The sequence below is a fragment of the Sycon ciliatum genome, chromosome 5, assembly GCF_964019385.1.
Source record: "Sycon ciliatum chromosome 5, ocSycCili1.1, whole genome shotgun sequence".
NCBI lineage: Eukaryota > Metazoa > Porifera > Calcarea > Leucosolenida > Sycettidae > Sycon > Sycon ciliatum.
The window spans coordinates 12,073,274-12,087,288 of NC_088647.1; the positions used below are offsets into that span (position 1 = coordinate 12,073,274).

At 46.0% G+C, this 14,015-nt stretch overlaps 3 protein-coding genes across 4 annotated transcripts in view; 1 reads left to right on the top strand and 2 right to left on the bottom strand.

The window, feature by feature from the left end:
• The window catches only part of LOC135817613 (uncharacterized), a 10,009-nt gene extending 9,628 nt beyond the window's left edge, over positions 1-381 (bottom strand). The window contains exon 1 of the mRNA XM_065330833.1: positions 1-381. This exon is cut by the window's left edge and continues 122 nt beyond it. Coding sequence (XP_065186905.1) covers positions 1-230 — 230 coding nt within the window. The 5' untranslated portion in view covers positions 231-381.
• A 193-nt stretch (positions 382-574) lies between these two features.
• On the top strand, positions 575-8,799 carry LOC135817614 (dnaJ homolog subfamily A member 2-like). Of its 2 annotated transcripts, none has more exons than XM_065330835.1 (10): positions 575-804; positions 875-934; positions 1,013-1,118; positions 2,306-2,358; positions 2,629-2,744; positions 3,214-3,294; positions 5,045-5,178; positions 5,527-5,868; positions 6,226-6,353; positions 7,842-8,799. In XM_065330835.1, exons 1-10 carry the CDS (start codon positions 724-726, stop codon positions 8,034-8,036), a joined length of 1,296 nt encoding a protein of 431 aa, XP_065186907.1. In that variant the 5' UTR covers positions 575-723; the 3' UTR covers positions 8,037-8,799. The 2 variants fall into 2 exon arrangements, with proteins under 2 accessions (XP_065186907.1, XP_065186906.1); XM_065330834.1 differs by having other exon boundaries at positions 576-804; positions 2,306-2,356; positions 2,618-2,744.
• Positions 8,800-9,463: 664 nt separating this feature from the next.
• On the bottom strand, positions 9,464-13,933 carry LOC135817616 (importin-5-like). Its single transcript, XM_065330838.1, has one exon. The coding sequence runs from the start codon at positions 13,752-13,754 to the stop codon at positions 10,446-10,448; it is 3,309 nt and encodes a 1,102-aa protein (XP_065186910.1). The 5' UTR covers positions 13,755-13,933; the 3' UTR covers positions 9,464-10,445.
• Between the last annotated feature and the right edge of the window lie 82 nt (positions 13,934-14,015).

Consider the following 14,015-nt stretch of genomic DNA (forward strand, 5'->3'; position numbering starts at 1 on the left):
TGGCGATGACTAAAGTCCAAACATCTTGCAGGCAATTTCTTGGGTGCCACCACGACCTTTCCAGCTACTGGCTGAGCACATGACCATTCATACGGGGCATCCCACTGAGTCTTCTGAGTACGAGTGTCCTGGTAATACACAGCTTGGGATGCAGGATCAACTCGAGCAACCCACTGACCACGTTGCATGTACCAATTTCCATGTTCGTCTGCCTGCCACTCTGACTCCATTCCGTTCAGCACCCGAAGAACACGCAGGATACTTCTAAGAATCTTCCTTCTACATTATTGCCACTGCAATTATCCCCTAAAGCTTTTGGCATTCCAAAATGGTCATTACTACAAAGTACTACAACAAGATCACTCATAATCTCAGGCACTATTTTTTTGAACAGATTTTGATTTGAACTGCAGTTTCGTGTGGCGTGAGGTGCCATGCGTTGGATTACCGGTACTTCCCCTATGCCCCGGTGTTTCCATGGACATCAAAATGGCGGCAGACATGCATCCTGTACGTGGGCAAGCCGCGCGGGTATGAGCTAGCTAGCTAGCTAGCATATGTGAATCACCCAAAAAAGCGATTTTCAATTCAGAATATTGCTGGAAGAAGATTGTCCTCTCCTTCGACTCAACAATTTTTGTTGGAACAGAAACCACCGGTTCTCTGCCTAGTCTGCATCCTCGATCGACGATCTTGTGTAGATAGCTCCTTAACAGTTCTACAATGGATTCGGGTGGGAAGGATACCCGTCTTTATGACATTTTGGGAGTATCTCCCGACGCTACGGACAGTCAGTTGAAGAAAGTAAGTTCTGCTCAGTTTGGGCTAGGTCATTGGTCCGATTTTACTCAACGCTGTAATTCGTCTGGTCCAGGCGTATCACAAACTTGCGATGAAATATCATCCAGACAAGAACCCTGAAGCAGGAGACAAAGTAAGTTCCTGTGTGGAGAAATTTCCCAAAGTTTCAGTATCAGCTCATGAGTTTTCTCTTTCACCATTGTGCTTGTAGTTCAAGGAAATCAGCTTCGCGTATGAAGTACTGACAGATAAGGAGAAGCGTCAGATCTATGATGCGTATGGCGAGAAAGGACTTCGAGAAGGTGGCGGTGGTGGAGGTAATGGTCATTGTCCTTTGTTTCCTGCCTCTTTGGTAAAATGATTGTACAGATTGTTGTTCATTGAACCAGGAGTACTCGTACGCACATCAGGCCAGGGACAACTACAGTGCTAGGCAGTGAAATCCGATCAGTCAGTCGAGAACTGTGCCACGAGTTGCATGGTGGATGTGTGAACTATGCTGGATTGCACAGCAGTCGGGCTTCAAGTGCTGATTTACTCAGGACACGAAAGGGATCAAGATTATTGCAGAAGTAGAACTTTGACTGATCGCCACATGTAACCACAGCATGCATTCATGCTCAATGTACAGCTTCCAAATGTGCTGCTCAATGTAGGCTTTATAACTACCGTCTAACCGTAGCTGAAGGCCACCGCACGATGCACAGACATGTGGTCGTTGGAACCTGATGGTTTTTAGCTGTAGGGTTTTAATTTGTGTATGCACAATGGTGATGTGTATTTCAAAATGTTGCATAATGATTATGAATGCATTCACATGGGGTCAAGGACATGTGTAGTGTCATGCCTTGGATATAGTTTGTCTGTGTACAATAACTAAAATGGTTTTGTGATTACAAGTGATGCAAGCTCAGCGTTGCCCCACATTGAATCTACTCTACTCAGTCGAAGACGGAAATAGGATTGGCATACCGTTGCCATCGTAAGATGCGTAGCAAGGGGAGATTACTTTCCATTGTCAGTTGAATGAATGGTCGATCTCATCTTTTCTTGCTTTGAGATTTATCGATATGAAGAACGATCCCAATACCTGACGAGTTACACTATTGATATTCAGTGTAGCTACGACGTAAATTGTGTCACGCATATTTCTGAACTTTAAAGGACAAGGCCCTGCATCCAGCATATCCTGGCAAAACATGGTGTGCTCAGTTTCGACTTCCCGCAACCGGGAATTCAGATGCCCTTGTACGCCACTAGTTACAGGTAAAAAGGGTTCCTTTTGGGGCAGGGAGAATGGACGCTTACTGCTTTCTGCAGGTAATTGTGTATTACGGTTTACGGGTACCTTGTACGCGAGACTGCGTGGAAAAGTGGTCAGTAGTGACCGGTGGGTCACAAATTCCAAATTTTGATCATAAATTTGTGCCCAGTTAAAGGTTTTTCTGGCAGAATTTTTGATATCCCTTGTTTCCATCATTCTATGTGCATGTGTATGATTCAGGATTTGATGAAGATATCTTCTCCAGAATATTTGGCGGTGGTGGTTTGTTTGGTAAGCCAATGCATCCTACCTTGTCCCTGATGTTGTGAGAGACGAGTGACCTATACAATATCCATCCTTAAATAGTCAGTTGAGTAACTTGAGTCATTGCATGCCCTTTATTTCCCAATACAGTACAAGTCATGTACTTGGTTGTTTTCACCATTTCAGTTACCGGTATCCAACATGGCTCCATTGCAGAGGTGGTGGGACGAGTTCAGTTTGACTGTACAATGTATATGTGCCGGTGCGTTTCTTAATTATGGACTGCAGGTGGCATGGGAGGCATGGGCGGAATGGGTGGATTCCCATTTGGTGGCATGGGTGGAGGTATGGGTGGTGGCGGCGGCGGTGGCGCAAGACGGCGCAGGAAGGGCGAAGATATTGCCCATCCTTTGGCGTAAGTGTACATATGACTTGCACTATGGTTGTGACACTTTTCAATTTTTCTGATGCTATCTAAATGGCAATAGCAGAACATTCCACAGCAGAAATCGAGCCGTTCTCGTGGATTTGACTGTCGTCTAGATTCAGTCCATATCAGGTGACCAGCTCAGTGATTGTGTTCTTGTGAACTCTTCTGAACCTCATGCTAATATGTGTGCCACACTGACGTAGGAACATGGGCTTTTCCTGTGGCAGATCATTCAGCAGACAGCATTCGTTTTCTCCAGACGTGTCTGTCCTTGAAACCCATGCTTGTGTGCTATGTGCAATGTTCTGTCTATGATCTAATTTGCTAGCAGTTCTCTTAGTATACATCCTTTTTTGGTAGGTTGGCAGCCAAGAGTCCATCTAGCGCCAAATTCATTTGGTCATGTTATAGAATGGCTTCCCGTTCCCTTGTATTTGCTTCTTTTTGTGTTTAGCGTTTCCCTTGAGGATCTCTACAATGGACGTGAGACTAAACTACACTTATCGAAGGACGTGATCTGCGCTAAATGCAAGGGGTATGTCCTTCGGCGTCTCACATTTTTTTGTATTTTGTGTCTGGACGCTACTTGCAGTAATGGCAATTCTAACACCTGACCCGGTTTCCTGCAGCTCAGTGTGAGCCTGGATTTGCTCACCCTCAGTATGCATGTGTGTCCATGCTGAGGTTTGAAAAAAGTGGAGATACATTTCGTAGTCACGCAGTTGCCATGTGTTTGCATACATGTGTCCCAGTGTGCTATAATTATGTGCTTTGGGGTCAGATTTCACATTCCACCACTGTTTCACCAGTCCGAGGATTACTTACTTAGAACATCCGTTGGGAGTGTCCATATAGTGCTGTGCATGTGTGTTCATTTGTGATCAACATTTGGAGGAAATGGCGTCAGAAATTGAATGTCAGTGGCGCTGTTAACCCTTTCAGGGCCACTGCTGATTCCACGTATTCCCGCCAGGGCACACGCTGACGCGTGCCTCCGCCAGAATACGCAACTGCAAAATTTTATAATTTCACTCACCAGTGGCAGAAGTTCTCCATCTTTGGCTCATCAGCAGGCTACAGATCTCCTCTCTCCAAATCATGCAGCTAGATGTCCAGCATGGGCAACAGAATCGCCTTCATGCCATTTGAGGGCTGCCCCATTGCGCCGGAGTGAGATACTTTACCCACCTCGACAAATATCTTTGGTTCTGAAGTTTTACTCAACGCAGAACAATGATTCAAAGTTCTCCAGATTCATGAAGTTCCAGCGAATCCTTTGGGCTCTACTTCGCATGCGCCGCGCAACATAGAGGAAGTCCCCGTTTGAGAGATACTGATAGATGCAGATCACTGCACACACAATTTGTCAAAAAGTGCAAACGTATTTGTGTTTCGCTCTTCGTCAAGCTTATTCTCTCAGCTTTCCAACGAGCTTTCATTTGCGATGATCTGAGAAAGGACACCAGAGTTACGATAATTTGAACACTGGTGTGTATGCACTGTACAGACGTATGCACTCTCAGGACGAGTATACTCGTCCTCGGGAATACAGCGTACCTTTTTTTGGACGAGTTAACTCGTCCTCGGTCCTCAAAGGGTTCAGCTGTGTTCACAATTGCATGGCCATTAACATGACAACCGTTGTTTCTAGAATGTATAGCTTTAGTGTCAGTGTCAAGCATGTTTTCCTCGTTTCTCCCAGTTCATACTTCTCGTCCGGAGCACACAGCATAAGACCTTTTGATCTCTGATTCCTTCTTGAGCTTAGTCAACAACATGAGTACATGTACCTCGATTTTCTCGTCATGTGTTTGCTGGACAACGGTGGCGGGAGAGCCCTAGTTGTCATGGTGCAGATTCAAGCATTGGTGCTTGCCAGTGTCTGGACTGCCGGACAGGGATCCTGAAAATTGTTTTTTTAACTGCATGTTGAGAAAGTAATTCAATTCCGCTGGTATCGCCACGCGAAATATTTTCCAGGGAATGTTTTAGTAGGACACTATGTATGCCCTAAACATGCACAGATTCCCGCATTTGTCTCTAAGTTGCCAGTCTCAATTAAGCAAATCGGCCATTGCGTTGACGTCCTTCATGATCAGCGATGATCTTGGTCTATTGTAACATCTGTGACAAATGAGTGTTCACATCGTACAGCGCTCTACGGACTTATGAATAGTCACAGCTGCTATTCCAGGCGACTCCTTAGCCCTGATCACGGGTACCAGCAGTTACTGACATTTGTGTTATGTTTTGTTCTGGTGTATTTTGTTCTTTCATGGCTTCAGGAAAGGTGGGAAAGAAGGAGCTGTTCAGCCTTGCAAGTCATGTAATGGTCGTGGTATCAAGGTAGTGCTCAGACAAATTGGACCCGGTATGGTTTCACAATCGCAAAGCATGTGCTCAGATTGCCGTGGAGAAGGTAATTTTACTACTGTTCGTTCAGTGAAACTTGCCTGTCCTACTGAAGATGTATAAATATAATCCATCCACATGCTGCATGCTTACTGCCTAGCCTTCGGTGAGAATACATGTCCAGTTGTATCATTATCTGTATCTCTTACATGTGCTGCAGTGTTGGCAAGTGAAACCTGTTCAATTATTCCGTAAATGGTGCCTTGCTCTCTCTCTCTCTCTCTCTCTCTCTCTCACTCTCTCACTCTCACACACACACACACTCACTCACTCTCTCACTCTCGGTCATCGCATGTCATGTTATACTTGGTATTGTGTTGTGCTATAATGTGTGCCCGCACTGCTGCCATTGTAGGTGAAATCATTCGTGAGAAAGACCGTTGCAAGACCTGCGTGGGCAAGCGTGTTGTTAACGAGAGCAAGACTTTGGAGGTTCATGTCGACAAGGGTATGCGTGATGGTCAGCGAATCACCTTCGCTGGAGAAGGAGACCAGCACCCTGACATGGAACCTGGTGATGTTCATCTCGTGCTTCAGCTGAAGGAGCACTCTGTGTTCCAGCGTCAAGGTGATGTCTTGATCATGGAGAAGAAGATCACCCTGACAGAAGCTCTATGCTCTGCACAGTTTACTATAGATCATCTGGATGGTAGACAGTTGCTGGTGAAATCACCGCCTGGCTATGTCATTGAGCCTGGTAAGCTGTAGCCGTACCCTACATTGTAGTCGTTTCCACTGTATACTCTTGTTCAGCTGTCTGTACAGATCAAGAGTGCCTTTGATGTCTTTCAGCTTTGCATCCTTTTGAGCTCTTTGGCTTACAGCTTGACTTCCGCGTACCCGCTTGTACGTGTACGTGTGCGTGAGTGTGCGCGCACGCTGTGTGTCGGGGGATGATTGCATATGCAGACAAATCTCTTATCCTTAGTATCAAGTCCTAGGTCATCTGTATAATTATAATATGTTCCTGCCTCGTCTCTGCCGTCATGTCTACTAGTAGTTTGAGGTGATTACCTTTGTGTGTGTCTGTGTTGTTATTGTCTTGTTTTGCCAGGCTCAACTCAGGTTGTTCCCAATGAAGGAATGCCCCACTACCGAAGTCCCTTTGAGAAGGGTAATCTTATCATTAAGTTCGAAGTTGAGTTTCCAAAGAATGGATTTGCATCCGAGGACCACCTGAAAGTAAGTTGAATGCAACATGCTGCTGTCTGGATGTCTGTGTTCAAAATGGACGCGAACAGTCAATCTGACTGTCCTCGTTAGCGTTCGTATCAGTACTGCTAGTCTCACGAAAATTGGCTTGTAGATGTTGTGAAATTGTGTCCTGCTTCAAACGCACGCCGTGCAGGTTGAGCAGCATCCCTCCTCCAACCTGGTGGCAGCGGACCCAGAGTTCGGCGATATTGAGATTGTCAATACCGAGGCTCGTCAACAGTTAATTGACTGAACCGAACCCCATACAAGATACTCCTGTCTTCCTTGTGTTGCTTATACTAGAATGATCTTGACTCTCAGTGATGGCTTGGTGGCCTGTCCTGCTGCTTTTGCTGCTGCCTCCGTGCATGCTGTACCACCATGTATTCTCATGCAGTCTTCATAGTCTTCATCTTTTGACATTGGGGTTTTTTTGCACGCAAGGGAGGGTATGTTCTGAGGGGGAAACAGAGAGAATAAGCATCCCTCCAGCACAAATTAAATGCCATAGCCTAGGTGGCAGGTACATGTAGTCTAACATCATAGTGACTACTCGCCTTTGCTGCGCCTCTCGCCTTATCTACTGTACAAGCAGAAATATTCATCTGGAATTTAATTTCGTCTTTTTCGTCCACGGAGCTTTTGGACTAAATTAAATGCCGGACTAATGTCGATTTAAAAAGGCGACGTGGAGACAATAATCTGTTAATAATGCAATGAATATAACTAAATGCACACTCATATCACAAACCATGGGGACGAATAAGGTATTCCAGAACGTTTTCTTGTCACAATTATCAATGGAATTCGTGACTAAAGAGAATGATGAAACTACAATAGGATTTATACACTTGGAGTCAAACAATGAGGATACAAGAATAGTAAGAAAAATAGCACAAACTCAGGAATAATTTGCACAGGTAATAAAACACTGTACAGGTGAGAAATGATAGGAAATTCAGCAAGTGCAGTGTGACAATGTACATGCATGTGCAAGTGTGTGTGAGTGCGAATTTACTGGAAGAGTGTAAGTGCGGTGAGTCGGTGACATTTTCTTTTTGTTTACAAAGATTTGGATCACGGATGCGACTGTAGACTGCTTCTAGAACTTTCAACTGCTTGAAGCTACTTGCAGAACGAACAGCACTGAACCAAGAATCCGATTTGTCCAGCTTTTAAATGCACTCTTATGATCCATGGACGAAATTTACAACTGGACGGATTCCCTTTCTTTGCAGTTTGACGACATTTTCTGCCTGTGCAGTACAGTGTCATTTTACTATAGCACCCATGTAAATTCTGCCGTACATTGCTGCTTTTCAAAGAAACGGTGGACATGCTTGTGAATTTCACATCATCAATGCTGGTGGTGCATAGGTGTCGCACACTGTGGCTTCTATGCTTTTGCTCATTGTCTCACTTCTGTATATAAAACGACTGCCGTGTTTTGGTTTGCCAATGTTGTGCTTGCTACAGAAACTGGAGCAACTGCTTCCCGCTCGGCCAGCAGCAGTTGAGGTGAGTGAGGATGCAGAGGAAGTGGACTTGATGGAGTACGACCCGAGCCAGCATACGGACGGTAGAGGTCGACGTGGCGAAGCATATCAGGATGGTGACAGTGACGATGAAGGAGCTGGTGGTGGTCCCAGAGTGCAGTGTGCACAGCAGTAAATGCCTGTACTGTCGGTGTACTGCTGTTTGACTGCTATGCTGAACTAGCATCACCGGACTGTTGAGTCTCTACTGCTCTGCAGAAAGAATAAAAAGCTTGGCTTCATGCCCTGAGAGCATGCAGGGACAGTTTGACTGAGGTGCTCGTTTCCATACTGCATGGAGGTGCGTTAGACTTAGAGGTGAAGAAAATGTCCCTTGTGCTGTCTCTGTGTTCTTGTACCTTTGCCATGTCACTGCGGTGTTTTGTGCAATGCCATGTGCCACCTTGTACAGTGTATTGTGTGGCAATAACAGTGCACGTGGTACTTCTGCCCTGTGCTTTACGCTGCTAGTCATCTTTACTTTGCGTTTCGGCTTTACTCCCTAGGTTGCACAGCAGAGAATAGTAGTACTAAGGTAGAAGCCAAACTAAACTATGTACAGACTACTTTCTCTCTCTATCTTTACCGTGTGTATACATCAAAGGTGACGCTCTTTTCGTATCCTTACCATTGATGTCTCTCAAGGTGTCTCTTCCTCTGTTGCATGCCTTCCATCGGCTGCTCACCTCCTGTCTGGATTTTGTTGTACTTTGGCTGGCCCTCCTTATGCACAGTTGCATCTCGAGACTTTATCAGCAGTGCTGTGTTTTTCTCGTTGTGTGCTCAAGTGTGTATGGGTATGTGTCAGCAGATATCTTTAAATTAATGACGATGTGTCGCGCGATTTTTGAATCATTTCTATGAGATGTCAAGTGAACACGTGCTATCAAGTCTCTCAAGAGTATGTCTATTTTTCTGTGCTCTCAGCAAGACTATCCCGCTAGCTTCCAGTGCATGTGCCGTGTGCGTGAGTGTTCCTAGTTTATCTTAGATAGGAGTTGTACTAGTACCTGGCTACAACTGACTCCCTGACCTCAGCCTCTCACTTTGGCTATTCACCCCATCATCCAGGCATTTTCTGTTACACATCGTGTTTTCCATGACACACAAAAGTGACAATGCTGGATACTGCATGTGCTTGTAGTCTCTACCATTCTCGTCCTTGATTGTAGAGTACTGGCTGATACAGTAAATCTATACACATTATGTATTACAAGTAATAGTATACAGTACATGGTGTATGAAGATCGAGGTTTTGGGGATGATTCAGCACCCTTACCAAGTTACCAGGCATTCAGTAACAAAACAAATTTTCCATCAACAACAGACTTTTATCACATGGAATGCATGCAGAGATTCACGAAGAGTACATTGTACAGTCGTCTCTCTCTAATCCAGCACAATTTTCAGTAGCCAAAATATCCTCTTCATGCACATAAGTGACATTGCAGCAGTAGATCCGATTTGTTAATCCAGCACCCTCCCTAATCCAGCAGATTTTCCGTGGCACAAATTGCGCCAGATTATAGAGGGACCACTGTACTGTCAACAAGTCCACAGAACTACGCTTACAATGTAGTCCCCCGTAATTGGGAGATCCAAACATCATTACGGAAAACAACTGGTATGCACAAGGATAGGTGGAGATGCAGATGTTCATGCAACATCTGCTGCGGTGCAACTCGTACTGCCTTGGCATAATGCAGGCCAATATAACTATGCAAGAAAAACTGTGATAGAGATTGGCAAACGAGACAGACCCGCAGAGTGTTAGCTTTGTACAAAAAAAATCTACATACAGTGGCAGTATAGCCTATAGGTTGAAGCACAAGACTGTTAAAAACAAAAGATAAGACAAAGAGCTGTACCATCAGAAGTAATGCAAGTATGTACAAGACTTTGTTCTAGATTCATCAGTAGAGGCAAGAGCAAAAGAACAGATAGCATAGTTACATCGAGCCAAGAATAAGATAAAAAAAGAAAAGGCAGAACAGGTGTTAGAACACAGGAGACCCGATGATACTAATGCACGCCTCAAGTGAAAGCAACACATTACCGTGGCCACAGCACAGAAAACTATAGCAGTAGAAAAGTTGTAGGACTAGATCGAGCCAATCAAAAAGTCAACTATCAGCAAAGCTGCATCAATATGCCTGCGTCGCCAAACGGGCTGCAGATAGTTGAAAGCAAGAATAAAATCTAAACTAAAGATGAATGAATCTCAATAGGGACGGACTGCGCAGATAGCACAGCTTCTTCTTCCTTCAGGAAATGAGAGTGAAAGGATGGTGTGAGTAGAAAGAAGGGAAAGGGAAAATTTCATGCTCTAGACTAGAACAGCAAAGCTGTAGTACTAATATTTCATGCCGAGGACCAAGTCCAGTATGTTTCATGCAGGCATCTGTTCGGGTCTCTCAATGCTGCCAAAAGTCATTGCTATTATGATAAATAAACACATCAACAAGGCTGCAATTGCACAGCCCTGTCACCAGGGAGGTGACCTAAAATGGTAAAGAAAAGCATCCAGATGCAGGCAAACTGCAACTTATGCTGTGCACAGCTTTTCCACAACAGCTCTCTCATCTTCTGGCAACAAACCAAGGATAGCTTGCCAAGTATCAGGCGAACTGCGTACCTGCTTCAAGATCGTGATCATCTGCTCCACAATTGCCGGTGCATCGGCCAGTACCTCACTGCCCAGGGCTCTGGCAAAGACACGGACGATACGCGGTAGATTAACATGCTCCTCCCCCAGGATGTACACATTATTCTGCATAATAAGCTCGCAGAGGTACTCGTACACAAATGGTGCTTCCTCTTCTTCGTTGATGATAGGCAGCCATGATAACCAATGTGGTAGAATGTCGCCAAGGTTGAGTACACCTTCTGGTAGAGTGCGGCAAATCTTGGCGACGGCTGAGATGCAATTCTCATTGGCGCAGCATGACATATAGTCACTTGGATCCACTTCCATACTACAGGCTTCGGCTAGGCGTGGTAAAGCAGAGACACAAGCCTTGTAGTATGCCTCACCACCATGGAGAGCCATGATGCCGACGCCGTAAGCGGCTGCTTGACGTACCTCACTCGATGCGTCCAGAATGAATGCGATCATTGGCTCCAGGAAGAATTGCTGGTAGCGAACCGACTCACGACCACCAAATTCAATGACGTCGTCAAATACACACAACGCCCACTGGTGCTCTTCATAAGTGCGACCTTGTTCTAGCATCCGTGTGAAGAAAGGCACAAGAGAGTCGAAGAACGGCAGCAAGCTGGCACGGTGGACAGCAAAAAGCGCATGCAGCACATCCGTAATTTTGCCCAGAACTTGCTCATCAGACTCCCTCTCCATTTCCAAATCTTCGTCGGCGTCCTCATCGTGATCTTCCTCTTGCTTCTGCGCAAGGCGCTCCTCATGCCGGCTGAAATGCTCAGTTACACGAGCAAGGATGATCCCCATAAGCACTGAGACAACCTCGGTATTGAATCCCACTGAGCCCAGAACATCTACGCAGTCGCTGAGCGAGCATAGCATGGCGGAGAGAACTTGGCGATCAGGCTCATGTGCACATGCACTGAACAGCTCTTCTCGAAAGATGATCCAGATTGACTGCATTGCTTCATCGCCATGAGGCTTTACGCTGCTCAACAGTAGCGGCAGACACTCAGCAGCTGATTGGCGCACACTCTCGTCAAAGTAGAACTTCAGCAGTGGGCACATTACATTGGCAATTTGAGGAGCGTGGTCAGCAAAACCAACACCCAGCTCCCGTACAAAAGACGTGATGGTGTCGACAGCTGTTGCTTTCTCTTGCAGACCAGCCGTCTTCAATCCAAATCGCTGTTGATCAGTCAGAGTCATGAACTGCCAGCCATCTTTCTCATCGAATTGAGCCTTGGCCTCTTCACTCTCCACAATAACGACTTCCGGCTGCAGCTCCGCTGCTGCTATCGTCATCGGCAGAACCAGTCCAAGGTATGGGACAAAATCGTGCTGCAGAATGCTTGCCATTCTCGGCCAAGCTGAAATCATGTAGGAGATTTGGGGGTCACTGGGATCCATCTCTCCACTGTTGCTTTCCTTCAGTATACGCACTAACAGGACCATGATCGGCTCAACGTCGGGTCGGAGCTTCTCTGGTGCAGCCGCACCAATAGTCGTAATGCACTCAATTGCTTTACCTCGCAGGGTTCTCAGCTCATCGGAAACTGCGTTCTCAAGCAAGAACTTGAGACGTGGCATGAAGCGGTCGTAATGGGGCTCAAAGTGCTTGTCCGCTACATCAGCAAGCGTGGTGATAAGCAGAATGATGGCCTGTAGAACCATAGTACGACCACGCGCAACCAGATCATCCAGTGCCCGTCCAAACAACTCCTCTACTTTAATGCATATCGGACTGAGGTATGGGATGAGGAGATTCTGCGGAAGGTACGACACGAAATTGATCAGGGCAGAGAAGGCATGTTCCTGGACTCGCGCTGTTTGTGGTGACTCAATGACCATGAGGATGGCTGGGATGATAGTGGAATGGTACTTGCGTTGAATATCCTGGGCAAGGTCAATGCCCATCTGGCCAATAGCATTGCAAGCACTGAAGCGAACACGAGGATGACTGTCTTGAAGAAACGGCAGCGCGCGGGTTAAGATCTCTTGCAAATGGGGAAGCATCTGCTTGTGACAACCCTCCGCCATTGCCGAAACAGCCAGCAGTGCACCGTATCTGTGCTCCCACTTTGGACTGGCAAGCATTGGTCCCAGCGCAACCATAACCAATGGCAGGATACATTTGCCACCTAAGGACATTGCCAAGCGGTCCAATGCTGCTTCGCCATATACAGAGTTGGTGGTCTCATCTCCTTGATCTGGTGTATCCTGGTCGGCCCAATTGTCATCATCTTCAACATCTACCATGAAAGAGAGTATTTGTTGAACAATGTTCTGCAGGTAATTTCCAGCCCGCTTACGAATCATGGCCGGAGCTTCTTCAGCGAGCGTAACGACAATCTCCAGTCCTAATTGCCGCACTTTGTCTTCCAGGTCTGCTGTGCCAGCAATTTTCAAGCTGAGAATAACAATTTGCTCAAGACATCCGCGCAGCATCTTTGGTTGCCGTTGACAGAAATCTAAGAACGACTGCAGAAGGCTATCATCGACTGAGTCATCACTGACACTTTTCGCTGTTACTTGCACCATGCCAGGGATCATGTCCACAAATCCATTTCGGCCAGCATCGTTACGCAGCGAACCCAGAAAAGCAGCTGTGGCCTTGCATGCTGCATAAGACACAGGGGTATGTGGATCGCTCATACATTCTACAAGTAAGCTCTTGATAACTGACATATAGTGATTACGCTGCTCTCCAAATACTGTCGGCGTCGAAGCAATGATGTGAAGAGCTGCTTCCCTGAGCTCGCCACGCTCTGACCTACCGAATTGAAATAGGGAACTGAGCACCTCAGGCCACAGATTATTGCCACTGTCATCTTGCTGACACCGTGCAAATTCAGCCACAGCATCACATATTCTTCGCCTGACAAGAGGCTGTGTTTCACGTTCGATCAACTGAAGAAGTATACTCTTCGCTTGAGTAAATAATTCTACACTCGCTTCTTTCTCAAAGCTGGAGTACTCGTTAACAAAAACTCTTCTGAGAAGAACTGCAGCCAGTGTCCTGATGACAGTTCCTTCATCAGCGGCCAATGCGGGGCTTCCAACTGCATTCAGAAGAGCAGGAACACGCACGCTCATAGACAAACTTTGGTAAGATTTTTCTGCAGCGTTCCTGGCATCGTTGTTCTCGGATAAAAGTTGCTGTAATAAGCCAACAAATGCATCAGCTTCGACTGCCATCCTCTAAATAATTGGACTCGCCGACAATGGCAAGCCAGCTACACGTCCGTCAACAAACCAAGCAAGTGAATCTAAGCCAGACTACAATTATTGTAAAACATCCTTCATTCACCGTGAAATAAATTTCGACGAAAATGTTGGAACAAGAAGAAGTGAGTTGTTTGAAGCCCTCCCAACGACACAGTCATGTACGAGTACAATCAACTAGATCGATCGTGCATGCACCCGGTACCTACGGTAGACTGTACTACGTCTAGTCTA

Coding starts and splice junctions, on each gene's coding strand:
- LOC135817616 (XM_065330838.1), bottom strand. CDS start 13,754: ATGGCAGTCGAAGCTGATGCATTTGTTGGCTTATTACAGCAACTTTTA.
- LOC135817614 (XM_065330834.1), top strand. CDS start 724: ATGGATTCGGGTGGGAAGGATACCCGTCTTTATGACATTTTGGGAGTA. Junction 2,357..2,617: donor TGGCGGTGGTGGTTTGTTTG/GTAAGCCAATGC, acceptor TATGGACTGCAG/GTGGCATGGGAGGCATGGGC. Junction 2,745..3,213: donor GATATTGCCCATCCTTTGGC/GTAAGTGTACAT, acceptor TTTTGTGTTTAG/CGTTTCCCTTGAGGATCTCT.